Raw genomic sequence first — 17,113 nt, forward strand, 5'->3', positions numbered from 1 at the left:
TTATAAGCAAAGCAACAAATAAATGCTATCTGCTAACTTCATGATAAAAATACTTGAAACTTTCCAACTTTACACCAATTGCCTACATATCTGTCATTATCACCACAAAACTCAAGGACCCATAAGGAAGCAGTGTGATGACTTTGAAAGTAATTTTTTTTCCTTTCAATTTTAGTTAAAAAAATTAACTTGATAAAACACATCTCCCTTGTGACAGTAATAAACATGCTCACATTTGAATAGGGAGTCACTAGATTTCAGGAAAAAAGTAGATATGGTTTAGATGTTAAAATTGTGTATGGCTTAACAAAGAGTACAGTATTAAAACTAGAAAAGTCTCTAAGGTTTAAAAATGAGTTTTCTGAAGTTGCAAATACTTTAAAAACTGACTTTACATGTTCATACTATTGAGCTGTACCTTTATGATTTGTGCCGTTTTGAATTTCAGAATTTATCTTCCTAAAATATAACAATAATTTGTGGAATAGCCACGGCCATCCAATGATTTATTAGCAAGTTGTGATTTTTCTGGTAAGAAATAATTTAAGACTGCAAATTTAAAGATGAAGGTGATGGAAAAAGTACTGCTGATCTTAGTTTTTAAAAATTTACCTTTGGAGAAAAATCAAAACTCTTATAGAAGTACCTCTTTTTCTTTTTGTAGTTCGAGTACCCTTACAAGACTGATGGAATTACAGTTGTATAAATATGAAGGACTACTGAAGAATCTGAAGTATTGTATTATTTGACTTTATTTTAGGCCTCTAGTAAAGACTTAAATGTTTTTCCAAAAAAGCACAAGGCAGAGATCAGAACAGCTGTGAGAACACATCCACTTTATGCAATGGCATCAGACGTGTAAGTCAGATGTCATGTTAAAATTAGTATAAGCCAAATTCTTGGTTTAAAAAAACCCTATGTATAGTGACACTGATAGTTAAAAGATGTTTTATTGTATTTTCAATAGCTACCACTAACAAATTTTTAACTTTTGATATACATATTTTGATATGTGGTCTTTTAGAAAAAGTATGGTTAATAAACAGTTGATTTTTCAAAGGAAATTTAAAAATTCTTACGTTCTGTTTAATGTTTTTGCTCTTTAGTTAAATACACTGAAGGGAAATACCCCTCTGTTCTTTTTCCCTTTTTTATGGACACAACAGAAACACGCGTTGTCATGCCTCAAACTATTTTTTATTTGCAACTACATGATTTCACACAATTCTTTTAAACAACGACATAAAATAGATTTCCTTGTGTATAAATAACTTACATACGCTCCATAAAGTAAATGCTCAAAGGTGCTAGAACAGATCGTCCACTTCTACAGTGTTCTCGTATCCAACAGAGTTGATGCACAATATATAAATACTCAAGTCCAATATTAAAAACTTAGGCACTTGACTAACTTTAATAAAGTTTCTCAAACTATATCAATATATCTAAAGTGCATATATTTTTTAAGAAAGATTATTCTCAATAACTTCTATAAAAATAAGTTTGATGGTTTGGCCCATCTAACTTCACTACTATTAGTAAGAACTTTTAACTTTTAATGTGTAGTAAGGTTTATTCTACCTTTTTCTCAACATGACACCAACACAATCAAAAAAGAAGTTAGTGAGGTGCTAACATGTGAGGATTAATCCAGTGATTCCGGTCACAATGCATTCCAGGAGGAGGTACCCATGTCACTGGAATTGGGCGATATGGTTTATTTTTCCTTCCCTGATTTGGATAACCAAATGGAACAGGAGGAGGATAGTGATTCTGATGGCCATTCCCTCGATACATTCCTGGCTTTTTTCTGGGCAAAGGATGCCACATTGGAAGAGGTGGAAATATAAGTTCTGAAATCTGTAAGGAAGAGAACACATTAAGTTAATACAAAGGAAAAATTCATCATCTATGTTCCAGATTTCTTATTAAAGACAAAGTTACCCACAACCCTAAGAGCACATCTAAGTGACATTCCTATTGTCAGGTCTAAATACGTTAAAAACCTCACGTGTAATAGGCGTATAATGTATAACAGGTGACCAATGTTTTCTGAATGCATAAAGTAATGAATAAACTCAAACATAGTACTTCCTAAACAACTTCAACCAGAAAAGACCAAAACATGGAACAAATGGAAGTTTGGAAGGACATACTTGTTTTACTCCAGTGGTTTCCACAGCTGGCTAAGCCAGGAGTCACTTGGAAGCTTTTAAACACAAAACATTGGAGCTGGAGGCCATTATCCTTAGCAAACTAATGCAGAAACAGAAAATCAACTACCACATGTTCTCACTTTTAAGTGGGAGGTGAGGTAATGATAAGAACTTATGAACACAAAGAAGGAAACAATAGACACTGGGGTCTATTTGAGACGGGAGGGTAGGAGAAGGAAAAGGAGCAGAAAAGGTAACTTGAGTACTGGGCTGCATACCTGGGGATGAAATAATATGTACAACAAATCCCTGTGACACATGTTTACCTATGTAACAAACCTTCATGTGTACCCCTAAACCTAAAATAAAAGTTAAAAAAAAAAAAAAGATAAACACAAAATGTTCATGCCCCAGCAGCGATCTAATGAACAATAAATAAATCTCAGAACTAGAGGCCAGGTATTTTGACAAAGCTCCCCAGGTGATTCTGATGTAGCCAGTTTAGTATTTGGGAATAATAGTTTTAGATTATCCCATAAATCAGGTGGGCACATTAGGTTCACATTTATTCAAAGTGTTCATACCAGCAGTTTTAGACCTCTCTGCTCAGAATGCTGCATCTTCTTAAAATTCTGATTTTGCTGATCTCTAATCTGCTTTTCTAAGTATAGGATTTTTTTAAAAAATTATATTCTGTATAGCATTGCATTCATGATAGAAAATTCAAAAGGTACAAAAGGGTAAACTGTGGAAAGTTCCTCTTTTTTTATCTCACCCTTTATCTTCTTTATCTTAATCCTTCTCAGGGGCAACTGACAACATTATTTTAAATATACCTTTAGAGATATTCTATCCACATCTATACACATTTTAAAAATATATATGTATACTGGATTGTATCCTGCTTTTACATTTGATAATAATACATTTCAGAAAGATCAATACATAAAGACCTTTCTCATTATTCTACAGCTAGATAGTACAGCAATGACTATAAATTAAATGATCTCCTATTAATGGGACATTGAGGCTGCTTTCAGTCTCTTACTATTAAAAAAACAATGATACGCAATAAACAAAACAATGCTGCAATGAATAACAGCACAGTAAATTCTAATATAAGGCTTTATAGGCATATTTTTGTTTCTTTTGGTAAATATTTAATGCCTACGAGTGGAACTGCTGAGTAATAGAAGAGATACACATTTAATGTTAAAAATTGCCAGTTTTTAGAACTGGTGGTACCATTTTACACTGCCACCAAGTTTATGAATCTAGCTGCTTCACATCCTTGCTAACATTTCACGCTGTCAGACTTTTAAATTGAGCAGTTCTGGAAGAACTAGTGTTTCATATGGATTTAATTTACGTTCCTCTGATGATAAATGAGGCCATTCACATAACTCCTTTTGTAAAGTGTTTATTCACATCTTTTGCTCCCCCTGCCCTTTTTTTGAGATTACAGCAGGATATGCCCATTATTTTTTATTGAGTCTTTTACCTTTTACTAGTGATCTGTGAGCGATTTTTTTTTAAAGTATATTCTGGAAATAAGTCCTTTGCAGATATATATAATGAGAATATTTTGTCCTAGTCTATGGTTTGCCCATTTTCTTAATGGTTTCTTTGATAAGCAAAAAGATTAATTTTGATGAAGTCCAGTTTATCCATTTTTTTCCCTTATTACTTTCTTTTTGTGACCCTCTAGAAGAAATCTTTGCCTATCACAAAATAAAGATTATATTTCCCTATGTTTTCTTCTAAAAGTGTCAGAGATTTATCTTTTACATCTAGGTACACGATCTATCTCAAATCAGTATTTTTGTGTATGGTGTCAGCTAAGTTAGGTTCTTTTTTTTTCCCCATGCAGATCATCCAGTTGTTTCTTGAAGACTTTCCCCATTGAATTGCTTTGGCACTTTTGTTAAAAGGGGAAAAAAAAAAACCAACTGTATGTATGTGGGTCTACTTCTGGACTCTATCCTGTGCCATCAATATATTTGTGTATTTTTAAACCATTACCACACTGTCTTGATGAATATATAATACCTCTGAATTAGTGTGAGCCCTCCAACTGATCCTTGTTTTTAAAAATTTTGAATCAATTTGTCACTTTCTAGAAAAAACCTTTTAAGGTGTTCATTGATACTCAATTGGATCTACGGATCTATTTCAGAAGAACTGACACAATCTTCATTTCTTAATTTGTGGAGACCCCTCTCTTGGGATGCCTTTTAGAAAACACTAGAGAACAAAAATTCCAAGCTAGAAATTTTTTTGTCCTTACTTGATAAAACTTTTTTAAAGCTTGTGGCAATGCCAGATTCAAGATAAAAATACTAGAAAGAAAAAAAATGAAAGTGGGCCATTTGCACTAGCTTTCATGCAAGGACTCACAGTAGTAGTGTTTCTCTATTATAAAATGTTTTGCTAATGAGTATTATGCCAAGTAGAAATGTTTTCCTTAAAAAGCACGGAAGAGACACCTCAATTTCCTTACCTTTCTGTTATCCTAATAGTCTTTCAACATGAGGAAAATAAATGCAATTTAATTTTAAAAGAAATCCTAAAAATTAAAGGTAAATTTCCTTGTAAAAAGTTAGCAGCAATCAATTTAATTTAAGACTTACATTCTTGCTTGAGTAACAACAAATAAAATTCTAAGGTAAAATTGCCACACATTTGGATGAATTCCAGAAAATTCAATATAGGTAATTTGCAATATATAATCCATCACACAGAGAAAAAAAATGTCTCAAATATTTATGGCAAGGATTTAAAAAATGATCCTGAAGTACAAATACTATGTTTATTTATTTATGTAGGGAATCTCTCTGGAAGGATACTGGGGGGAAAAAAACCTGGTAACGAATGCCTCTGTGGAAGTGCATAGGAATGGTGGCTGGGGAGAAAGAGGACTTCTTACTATTATACTGTCTTGTACTGTTTGAAGTTTCATAAAACCAGGTGCATGTTATAATATATACATATACATACACATATACATATATCCCTAAATTATGATAATCTTCAGAACTAATCTTCCCCTCAAGTCTAGGAAGAAGAATTCAACTGAGAAAAAAATGAGAAACCAAAAATTAAGTTACACTGAAATAATGTTCATTATGTAAATGTATGCTGAATTTAAAAGTTTAGTTTATCATACTAAAAACTCCAATATTCTGCTTCTTACTTATTAGGTCTAAATTTTCATTTTCAGCTCAACCTTACCATAAACCTGTATGTTTCACTACATTTAATGAAAGCAAATAAGTAAAAATAGGTACCTTTAAAAACTAATAATAAGTACATGTACAGATTAAGGCTCAACTCAAAAAACCTCTTTTAATTGTTCTTACTTTAAAATATCTTTCCTGTTGAAGAATGCTGTTGGGTCAACGATTTTTTAAAGTCTATTAAATGTTCTTTGGTATGCAGATAAAAGTAGTAAATAAGTGAATGGATCTGCAAGTGCAGGCACACTAGCTATATGACTTTTCAACTAGGAAAGCAAAATGGGAGACAATGTTTTAGGCTTGAGTAAAATATTAATTATAACATAATAAATTTAGAGAGGTTTCTCTTTAATTGTGGAAAGGGAGAGGATAGTAAGATAAACCCAGAGGTATAAAACAAAGTGTTACATACTACAAAAAATAAGTGGTAACTTTTGAATAAGAAATTTTAAAATATCAGGAATGTTTTACCATCATGAATTTTCTACTTTTTGCCAATTTTTCTGAAATAAATTTATCTTAATTATTGTATAGTGAAGCTGACCTTTGATAAAATGACTGAGGATGCCTATTTACGTGCCAGAGAAACAGCTTTCCCTCAGCATCAGGGAAGGCAAGAACCATTATCCAGAATCTCAAATCAGAAACCTTGGGCAATGCCAAGCAGGACTACCTGAAAGGTCCTGGCAATCCCTGCACATGCCTTTAAAACTGAGCTGTTTCATGGTTACCTGGTACACAGGACTTGCGGCTGCAGTCACCGAATTGGGTTTCACTTCCATTTCCTTACTTGTTTCTTCATCTGAAGAAGAGGATCCTGAATGATAATCAGAGGTAACCTTATCAAGGGCCCTAGTAACTTTCCTGGAGATCTCATCCTTGTTCTCATCTTCGTTTTCAAAGCTGGCAACAATGAATGCGTTGTTTTTCTCTCCATACCTAAGAATAAAATTAAAAACTTATAAATCTTGAAGTCACATCAGCAAAGCAAAAAATGTCCATAAAAACAATTAAAGAGACTGGACATGCCATCAATCCAAGGCAAAGAAGGAATCATCACAGAACTTAAGCCTACACATTTAATATCCTAATACAGCTCAATGCCAGCAAGCAAACCAGTTTTCTACTTCTGTTCTATCTAAGAATTCATAAAAGTAACCCCATTTTCTTTCCTTTTCTTTCTTTTCTAATTCCTAAAAAAAATTGTTTAAAACATAAAAAAAGTCCACTGTTTTGATTGCATTTTTGTATGTACCAATGAAATTGGTTATACAGTAAAACATTCTGATGTATTTTTATTTTTTTGAGATGGGTTTCACTCTGTTGCCCAGGCGGGAGTGCAGTGGCACAATCACAGCTCACTGCAGCCTCTACCTCCTGGGCTCAGGTGATTGATCCTCTCACCTCAAACCTCCCAAGAGGCTGGGACTATAGGAGTGTACCACCATGCCCAGCTAATTTATATACATTTTTAGAGATAGGGTTTCACCATGTTGCTGAGGCTGGTCCCGAACTCCTAGGCTCAAGAAATACACCCACCTCAGCCAACCAAAGTGCTAGAATTACAGGCATGCGCCACTGACTGAAATTTTTTTTTTTTTTTTTTTTTTTTTGGCGGGGGGGACAGGTCTTGCTCTGTTGCCCAGGCTGGAGTGCAACGGGCGTGATCTCAGCCCACTGCAACCTCCACCTCCGGGTTCAAGTGATTCTCCTGCCTCAGCCTCCTGAGTAGCTGGGATTACAGGTGCCCACCACCACGCCCTGCTAATTTTTGTATTTTTAGTAGAGATGAGGTTTCGTCATGTTGGCCAGGCTGGTCTTGAACTCCTGACTCAGGTGATCCACCTGCCTCAGCCTCCCAAAGTGCTGGGATTACAGGCATGAGCTACCACGCCCAGCCCCAGTTGTACTTATAAATGTAACATACATCCTAGCAATTTAAGTCACAGATCAACTAGAAATTTCCTATAAAACTGACTTTAACCCTAATTAAATAAAAAAGGGGGCCTGTGTTTCTTATACTTATACTTACAAAAATGAGAACTGAGGCAGTTATTGAGATGAAAGAAAAAAGATTGTTGCTGAAGAATATAGAGGTTTAACTTAAATTATATTGCTTACTTCAGAGTCTCCTAGGATAACTATTCACCTCTCATCTTAATTTTTTTTTAAGGTAAGACGAAAAAGTCTTGTTATTCTTCCAAAACATTTTTCAAGATTTTTGATTTTTTTTTTTAAGTTGTCAAAATATGTAACCTACACTGCTGGTTACTTAAAAAATAAAAAATTCTGATATGTAGGAAAACAGTGTAATAAATTCAAGTAAAACCAAGAGTTTTTACTCAGTGGACATAGGAGAAACCCACAAATCTATTTAAATAGATTGCACAATGTCAACATTATGAAACAATTTCTAGCATCAGGACAAAGGACATTGTTAAGTAGTTCTTAAAAAACACATAATTAAAGTTAGAAATGCAATTAAAGTGATTCTAAATTTGAAAAAAGATAAAAATAAGTAACTCTAAGAAATAATGTCAAGCTTTTGATTCAATAAAAATAGTTAGCTGATGTTAATTCATTTCAAGACAGCACTTGTCTCAAATTATTTCTGAATCAGAATGGTTATCTATGATAAACTGCTATAAAGCCTTTGAAAACGTACATGAGGCTGGGTGCAGTGGCTAACGCCTGTAATCCCAGCACTTCAGGAAGCCTAAGTGGACAGACTACTTGAGCCCAGGAATTTGAGACCAGTCTGGGCAATATGGCGAGACCCTGTCTCTCAATTTAAAAAGAAAAGGAAATTTATGTGGAAATCAAGTAGTCTCATAGATCACACAGATAGATGAGTTCTATTTCTGCAGATAGGTATGCTGTCTTCCATTCCTATAGGCCAAATGAAACTATAAATACTGCTTAAATATAGTACATAACTTCGCTTTTCTACTCTTTTTCAGTTTACCTCATAACAGTTGCTACAGGGGCCGGGTGCAGTAGATCAGGCCTGTAATCCCAGCACTCTGGGAGGCCAAGGTGGGCGGATCATGAGATCAGGAGTTCGAGGCCAGCCTGGCCAACATGGTGAAACCCCATCTCTACTAAAAATACAAAAAATTAGCCGGGCCTGGTGGTATATGCCTGTAATCCCAGCTACTCGGGAGGCTGAGGCAGGAGAATTGCTTGAATGTCGGAGGCGGAGACTGCAGTGAGCTGAGATTGCACCACTGCACTCCAGCCTGGGCAACAGAGCAAGACTCCGTCTCAAAAAAAAAAAAAAAAAAAGTTGCTACGGGATGGTGGAAAGGGCATTAGACTAATTTCTCACTGTGGCTCTGCCACTAACTAGCTCTGGTCACCAGAAGCAAGTCACTTAATTTCCCTAGGCCTTAGTTTCCTATATGCCGGATGAGGAAGCTGGAGCTGGCTAGATAGTGGCTGATCTATGGCTGGTGACTCTTCATAGTATAAAATGCCTAAACAGAAGCTGGACATGGTAGCTTACACGTGTAATCCCAGCACTTTGTGGGGTCAAGACAGGAGGATTGCTTGAGCCCAGGAGTTCACAATTACAGTGAGCTACGATCATGCCACCACATTCTAGCCTGGAAAACAGAGCAAGACCCTCTCTCTAAAACAAAACAAAACAAACAAACAAATAAAATTCCTAAACAACTGAGTTCCTCACAACATAAAATCTGTGTTCTCTAATTTCAAGTTTACTTAGCATAAGGTTTTAGCAATACACATTTACTCCATGTCCTCTCCACGGTTGAAAGATTCAACAAATTTCAAGACAATCAAGGGTTAATTCATGTGTTAATGACAGTAATATAACAATGGCTTAGGCCTATCTTCAGTTTTGCCCATTAATGGAATCAAAAATCAAAAACGGAAAGGCAAGAAATTTGAGAAAAATTCCTGCCTTTGTAGAAATAGAAACCTCAACCAAGGGCAAATATCTAATGATTGAAGGATCAGCATTATTAGCTCAGATTTCTTTGACACCCAATTTGGTTCTGCATTTTTCCCTTTGAACTATTTTGGTATGAGGGCTCTCTCTTCATGGTAAGAGAAGCTGCTGACTATACTACTATAACATTACAATGTGCAGTCAAGCCCTTAGGATAATTAGTAACACCTAGACAACTTTTAAACTTTCTATTTTTCGATGATCACTGGTAAAGTATCAAGGCTAATTTAGTTATTTTGAAACAATCAATAGTATCTAACACTGTATTGCAGGGGGAAAAAACGGATTGCAGAAATCACCAAAAAAAAAAAAAAAAAAAAAAAAAAGTTGTAAAATATGTTGAGTAGATAATGAAGTTGGCATCTACTCTCAGAACTTCTCATCATAGGCAAGATTTATTTCTATTCTGTATCACTAAGTGATAACCTTTCTAACTATATGGCATTCTTTGTACTCTTGCAACATTGTATTCTGTCAGATAGAGTAAGTGAAGACTATGAAGAATGTTGAGTGCATCTCAATTTTTTTAAACAATCTTAGTCTCTAGTATGCCAATGAGTTACTATTTTTAAAGATTCTCAGATAATTGATCAACTGTATACTTGCTAGATCAGCTTTAATTTTCGAAATATCCGTCTTTCCAGTTTTGGTGAAAAAACACTTCTCAAAGTCTCTTTTTCCTCTGTTAACTTATATCAACCACCTCTACTCAACTGCTAATACGTCTTACTTTTTGGGGTTCTGTTATTGAATGAACACCTGACATTCACAGGTGATTTCTATTAGCTGTGAAAAAAATCACATCAGAGCCAATGTTTGGCAAAATAGAAGTCTACTGAATGCAAAGGTTTTCTTCGATTAATAAGATGAAAGCAAAGTAGTAGTTTTTTCCTGCCAGGCATCATCAAATAATGAAATGGCTACTGAAGTAGAATGTCTGTATAACTAAAGTGTTTATGTTCAGGTACTGAGACTTATTTTAAGCATTTTAAATACATAGGTCCAAAATGTTTGTATAATTATGCAACTTGTTAAACATCCTTGGACATAAAAACTTTTTCCTGATGGTTTAGGATCATTATATTGAACATAAACTTTTGATTGTGTGATAACATAATTGTGCTGATTTTTTAGCTTTTTCATTTTTGTCTCTATGTAAGATCATATGACATCTTTTGGTAGCATCTGACTGATCAACCCTCTTTCAAATGCTGCTTCTCATATTTCATGGGTTAAGAAACCACACAACTAACTTAAAAAACTGTGTGTTAAATAAGAGTCAACTAGGATCTAAGTGCAGGTCAAATTAAAAAGTAAACAATTCAATATAGTAGCTTTTTGACAGCTATTTCTTATAAATGGATGTCTTTTGCACAGGTTCAATGGCCAAAGTTTTCCAACTCTAGCCTAAAGCAAGTCCTTAATTAGTCCCAGAATCTAAAAATGTTTATTTTCTCAGACCTAAATCTGAGATGGCTTGCTCCCCTATTCTACCCGAGAAAGAAGTATTGGAGAATGTTTATCACAAACCTCTACCACCTACACCTGGTTTCCCAAAGCAGTAAACTTACACCAACCACTGGCAAATCAGGTAGTAACCTCAAGCAGTGGTCCTGACAAAAGTTAATGAAAGAATAACCATGTAATTCAGTTCTCATGTCTTCACCTCCACCTTCGTTGTTGGAATCAGGTCAGTCTGTGACCACCTTGGGAGTACATAGTTAGGGTTCCTTCAAGAAGCAGCTTTACTACAATCAGTTAAGAGCGCAGGTGGTCAGGTGAATTGTGCCTCAAAACCAAATAGAAACATCCTAAAGGTAGAGCCACAGGAAAATTCTTGCAGGAGTTCTATGCCTCTGTTCATCTTCTTCCTGCTACTTAGAACATCCTTCCCACCTTGTCACCTGGTCAACCATGGCTCATCCTTCACCTCCCAGCTCAAGTATCACCTACTCAGTAGTCTCCTCACCAGATGCAGTAACTTCCTACTTTGTGCAACCTACCACTGCATTTTGTACACATTTCTGTTATAGCATAAATCAGATCAATGTAATTTGCTTACTTTTCTTCTCCTTAATTTCAAACTGAACTACCTAAAAGCAGAATGTTGCTTTCATTTTTGAAAACCCCACAACTGAGTGCCCGGTCCACAAAGAATGGCTTTTGAGTGAGTGGAATTCAAAAATATTTCATACCTAGCACTGATCTTTCACAACTCTATTCATTAGGAGATGAGAAAAATAACTTCCATTATGAAAATAAAACCACGAAAGTATCACTCAGTCACTTACATAACCAAAAAGGGGAGGCCAGGAGCAGTGGCTCACACCTGTAATCCCAACACTTTGGGAGGCCGAGGCGGGTGGATCACGAGGTCAGGAGTTTGAGACCAGCCTGGCCAACATAGTGAAACACCATCTCTACTAAAAATATTTTTTAAATTAGCCAGACACAGTGGTGGGCACCTGTAATTCCAGCTACTCGGGGGGCTGAGGCAGGAGAATTGCTTGAACCCAGCAGGCAGAGGTTGCAGACAGCCGAAAATGCACCATTGAGCTCCAGCCTGAGCCATAAGAGTGAAACTCCACTCCAAAGAAAAGAGGAGAGAGGGAGAATAAACAGAAACAGAAACAAACCAAAAGTGGTTACCCAGTATTATTTGGAATTAGCTTCTTAATTTGAAGATAAACAGACAAGTGTACCACCAATTAAAGATAATAGACATCTCGCGGAATCAAGGTGTCTACTTCTTGGTCCATAATAAGCTTCTTGGCAAAGCACTACTAGAAAACCCCTGCCTAATCAGTTTCTTTTTTCAGCTGTAAAGCAGGAATGTAACCAGTCCTTCAACATCACCTCCAGAAAAGTATTTCATAAAATTTACATCTGAGAGTTAAACCACCAGCTCCTGGCCATAAAGATACACAGGCAGGTTGTACATGACAGCATGTCATAAAATTAGTTCCAGCATGGTCATCAGTTCAGCGTCCAAACTTGAGAACTCACCGACAGCACACCTCACATGGGTCCACCCAGAGAGTGAGCTCCTTTGGCAAGCCCAGGTCACTATACAAGATGCAGCTGTTTTCACAGGCTTTCAGGACATCAGGATCAACTCTCTGAAATTTATTGACACGAATACATCTACAACAAAGTGGAGTTATATTAATGGATTTAAATGAATTTAATCATAAACGCCGTTAACATCTATTCATATTTGCCAAGGTGACTAATAAAATAGTAATAAAAAATACCCTGGTAGAGAACCTAGGAGCATATCTATCCTAAACAGATAATAAATGTGAACTACAGACACAGAGGCAGCCTGAAAAAAAGATGGCACCTATGTGAGCCCAAGAAAATCACTAGTACTGCGTCTACCTCAGTCTACCCAGAGACTTGACTACCCATGTACATTAAATGAGCAAGGAGTATGAAAGTTGCATGAAATTTAAGAACTCTGAAGACAAAAGTTTCTATAGGCCAAGTTCCTATACAAAAAAATCTCTAACAAAAGGCCTCATCTAATGTTTCAGATGATATTTGGAAATGCTTATGACAAGTTCTGATCTGTCATTAACTTGCTTTTATATCTCAGATAATAAAGTGGTAAGATGACACCCTTGCTTTACCTATAACTGTTCTATATACGGGATAAGTGAAGGACACCGATTCATTCATATCACATGCTAATGATTAAAATACCTAACATGTTATTGGCTTATTTCATTTAACTTCTATTTACCCAAGGACTTTTATTTAAATAGCTGTCAAAATTAAGTGAGGAAAATTTCTAAACCAATAAAGCCTCTGTCTCACCTTTTTTTAACCTATTATACCACACCTACCTAATGGAATATTTAAAGGTGGCTTAGAGTAAATACAAAAAATATGCATTCTGTTTAACGTTAAATAAGCATTCTGATTAAGTAGGGAAATAGGGCCTATGAAGGAAAAGTATTTACTGCCTACAATCAAGAATCAATCAAGAGAATTTGGATTTCAGCACTAATCCTAGTATTTCTCAGGTGAGCTTAGTTAAGTCACTGTATCTCTTCCTCAGACCTGAAACTATAAAACACGGAAATACAAGTTAATTGATAAATAGTAATTATACTGTAGAACATAATGATATAAAGACTACATGTGCTATTTAAAGTTTTTGTAAAAGTTAAGTTATTAGTTGGTTTTAATTTCTATTTAAAAAATGAAAATTTCTCAATAGAATAACTAGGAATACGTGTTTCTACATAATATTAATAAAAACGCTTTTTTAAAATTTATTATGCAATGGACAGTTTCCTAAATACTTTGCATGTATTAACTCTTAATTCTCATGATCATCCTGTGAGTTACTTTTTTTCCACAGCATAAAGAAAAAGGGAGGCAGAGAGAGTTTGAGTAACTTCCCCAAAATTATACAGCTAGTAAGTGATGGATCTAGGGTTCAAATCCAGGCCACTAGACTCCAAAGAGCAAGTTATTTCCCTAATACTCAACTCTGTTTATACGTACCTATCTTAGCATCACCATTAACTATATAACAAAGGAGAAGTGAGAAAAATTATTTTCTAGTATGTAAAATACTGCTTAGTCCTTTTAAAAACATGGTCTTATGGTATAGATTCTAATATTATATAGGGTAATTTGAAAGATCCCATGTGCTCTGGGACCAAAAGCGGTTAAGGATAAAAAGATATATCTTAGATGTGTTTTTCATATCTACAATGAAGGTGATAACAGGCTCTAAGCTTACAAATTATATATAAATATAGATGCTTAAACAGAGACTATGCTTCAACAAAATCTGCGTACCTTACATATTTTGTACTGTTTTTTTCACTCTACATACTGAGTACTTGCCCATTAACTACTCTTCGAAAACAAAATTTTAAAAGTTGCGTAAAAATATTCTCATTTACTTAATGTTGACAGTTTAGTTCTTTCCAATTTTTGCAATTACAAAGTGTAAGAAACATCCATATTCATACGTTTGTCTGCATTTCTAATTATACTTCTAGAATAGATTCTTGGGAGACTTATTGTTCAAAAGGTATGACTATTTTTACAGATCTTGATAATATTGCCAAATTGCTCTCCACAAGTATCTTATTTATATCGCAGCAAAACAATTTCAACTTACAAACATTTTGTAAGAGAAAGAACACTCCAGCTACTCTATAGACTGAAGAGTCTCCACCTAGCCTATGGACTGAAGTTTCCACTAACTTGGTTAATCTTATATTCCATTCATTTTTATAATAGTAACAACCCACTATTAAGTCTTTAGAGTTTTCTACTTCAAATACAGCTTTAAAATGACTCAGTAATGATACTTCTGATCACATGCCAATTTAATCTTGTTTCAGTTTTTTTTCTCAAGTTTTTAGAATTAATGGAAATGAAATTGTACAGCTTGACCTTTTAAGTATTTACTTGACAGTGCCTCCTTTTTCAGTAATAGTATGGTGGCTTGGCACTTCCAAAAAGCCTTCATCCAATGTCAATTAAATCGAAGTAAAAAGCCTCGGCAGTTCTAACTTACAAAAGCTGTTCACTCTATCAGAAATGAAAATACACAGAAAAAAATTAAGAGAATCAAGTGATAAGATAAAAAATGACTTGAGCCTGTGTCAGCATGCACATTTCTATTTTAATTCACATTTTCCAATTTACTGGAAACCTCTTTGGATTTAAAATGAAAAGGAAAATATTCTATTTTGATTCTCTTATTGGCAATAGAACACAAGCTCACTTGATTTTCAGTACATGAGAAATTAGCAAATAATATGTTTGCCTCCTTTCTAGACTCCTTGAATAGTCCTGTACTTTCAAGAGCTCAGTGGCAGAAAGGAAGTCCTTCTGACATCAAAGCACAAAGTGTTGATTTGTGTAGGAAACTTTGGGGACATCAATATAAACAAATAAAAGAGAATTTCTGTAGTTACCACTATAGTCACTGCTCCACTTTTATTTCTTGTGGCCACATCCACAAATGGGACAGTGTTTGACAGCTGAGTTTAGCAGAACATTCTCAGCTGAGGTTCCTGAGCAGTCACATAAATACTAGAGTGAGCATGCCAGGGCATGTTTTATAGGAGTCTGCTCTTCTTTACTTTAAGCTATAAATGTACCTTATAAAGCAGAGTACAAAAGACAGCTGCAAGTGAGAATTATCTTCCTTCTCAGTGCCAAAACAGTGGTAGCACTGCGGTGTGCAGAAAGCCCATGAAAATATGGGGTCATGTAGACCTGAGTTCAAATCCCAGAACTTTGGCCAGGCATGGTGACTCACGCCTGTAATCCTAACATTCTGGGAGGCAAAGGCAGAAGATCGCGTGAGGCCAGGAGTTTGAGACTCACCTGGGTAACATAGCGAGATCCCACCTCTACAAATTTTTTTTTTTTTTAATTAGCCTGGTGTGTTGGCGCATGTCTATAATCCTAGCTACTTGGGAGTCTGAGGCAGTAGAACTGCTTGAGCCCAGGAGTTTGAGGCTGCAGTGAGCTCTGGTTAATACCAATGCACTCTAGACTGGGTGACAGAGCAAAAACAATACCACACACACCAAAAAAAGCCCCCAAAAAAGCAAATCCCAGAGCCAGCATTTACTAGTCGTGGATCACAGGTGAGTTACATTCGTCTAGTTACACTGGCTTCTACCACAAATATATAAATGAGATTATTCTTGTATTAACAACGTATCAGGTGTCTTAATAATCTTAGTTTCCTTTTTCCATAAAACTTTTTTTTCAAAGAGCATAGATCATGTAATTTACTTTTAGATACAAGATTCACTTCTTTCAACTCCTACCATGCCCATTAATGTGTTATTAGGGGTCCTCTAGAATTGTGAAAATCCCTAAGTACATGTGATAAACAGAAATGCACTATTACGAGCCAGGCTATAACCACAAAAGACTAACTCCTATGACCCCATAGCATTGGCCCCCTGTGTCCAGGCAATGGGACTCCACCACTCCACTAACAAATACTTGTTTTAAAATGAGTAAGGAGAAAATATACAAACACCCCAGAGTTCTATATTTTGCAGATGAAACACTTGTAGACATGGTCTGCACACCCTTCAATCATCTGGCCTTGAACCCACCTCAGGGGTTGATCAGCCTCTGCTTAATCCAATCTAATCCTTTACCTGTAGGCCTGTCCTTTCGATGGTTTTTCTGGATACCAGTGATTTTTATATTTTTCTTGAAGTATTAGGGTCAATTTCTCAGCAAACCTCTCAACTGCCTCTTTTTTCAACTTATCATGTTTTCGAACTAGCCTTGTGAAAAAGAAGACAACGGCAGCAATTTCGTTCTTCATTTTTTTTTCCCTGCAAAGATAAAACATGTTTTCTCAAAAAACCAAAATAAAAAAACTGGGAAGATGAAGCTCTGTAAGATATACCTCCTTTACAGCTCTCCCCTTCTCCTCCTTCCAATTTTATCTTGTATTTCTTTGGCTTATATCTGGAGTAGAGAACAATCTACTTATCTTTATGCCATAAAGGCCTTATTATAAAATACTACTTAAAAATCTTATAACTTAGCTTCATGGAGAAGTTCCATAAACAGAACACATTACTCCTGTTGGCTAAAATAAAACCAGATCTATCAGTAAAAGAAAAGCACTATAATAAATGATACTACAACACAGGTTTTACTGTGTGTCAATATTTAGCTGTGATAATCTAAGTTTAAAATTCTGTGAAATGATTTGAACTTTAAAACATAAAAAAAGT

The 17,113-nt window shown here is 35.3% G+C and overlaps 2 protein-coding genes across 2 annotated transcripts in view; one reads left to right on the top strand and one right to left on the bottom strand.

Moving 5' to 3' along the window:
- Positions 1-1,436, top strand: part of CXADR (coxsackie virus and adenovirus receptor) — a 55,401-nt gene extending 53,965 nt beyond the window's left edge. Inside the window, exon 7 of the mRNA XM_011984881.1 lies at positions 665-1,436. Within this exon, the coding sequence (XP_011840271.1) occupies positions 665-706 (42 nt within the window). The 3' untranslated portion in view covers positions 707-1,436. The remainder of the gene's footprint in view (positions 1-664) is intronic.
- BTG3 (BTG family, member 3) lies at positions 1,179-16,702 on the bottom strand. Its single transcript, XM_011984879.1, has 4 exons — positions 16,523-16,702; positions 12,372-12,509; positions 6,124-6,331; positions 1,179-1,860 (listed from the first exon to the last, which is right to left on the bottom strand). The coding sequence occupies exons 1-4, from the start codon at positions 16,693-16,695 to the stop codon at positions 1,621-1,623; spliced, it is 759 nt and encodes a 252-aa protein (XP_011840269.1). The 5' UTR covers positions 16,696-16,702; the 3' UTR covers positions 1,179-1,620.
- Between the last annotated feature and the right edge of the window lie 411 nt (positions 16,703-17,113).

Source organism: Mandrillus leucophaeus, unplaced genomic scaffold (assembly GCF_000951045.1).
Source record: "Mandrillus leucophaeus isolate KB7577 unplaced genomic scaffold, Mleu.le_1.0 Scaffold275, whole genome shotgun sequence".
Classification (NCBI taxonomy): Eukaryota; Metazoa; Chordata; class Mammalia; order Primates; family Cercopithecidae; genus Mandrillus; species Mandrillus leucophaeus.

Coding starts and splice junctions, on each gene's coding strand:
- BTG3 (XM_011984879.1), bottom strand. CDS start 16,695: ATGAAGAACGAAATTGCTGCCGTTGTCTTCTTTTTCACAAGGCTAGTT. Junction 12,510..16,522: donor TCGAAAGGACAGGCCTACAG/GTAAAGGATTAG, acceptor ACTTTGTTGTAG/ATGTATTCGTGTCAATAAAT. Junction 6,332..12,371: donor CCATGTGAGGTGTGCTGTCG/GTGAGTTCTCAA, acceptor TTTTATTCTTAG/GTATGGAGAGAAAAACAACG.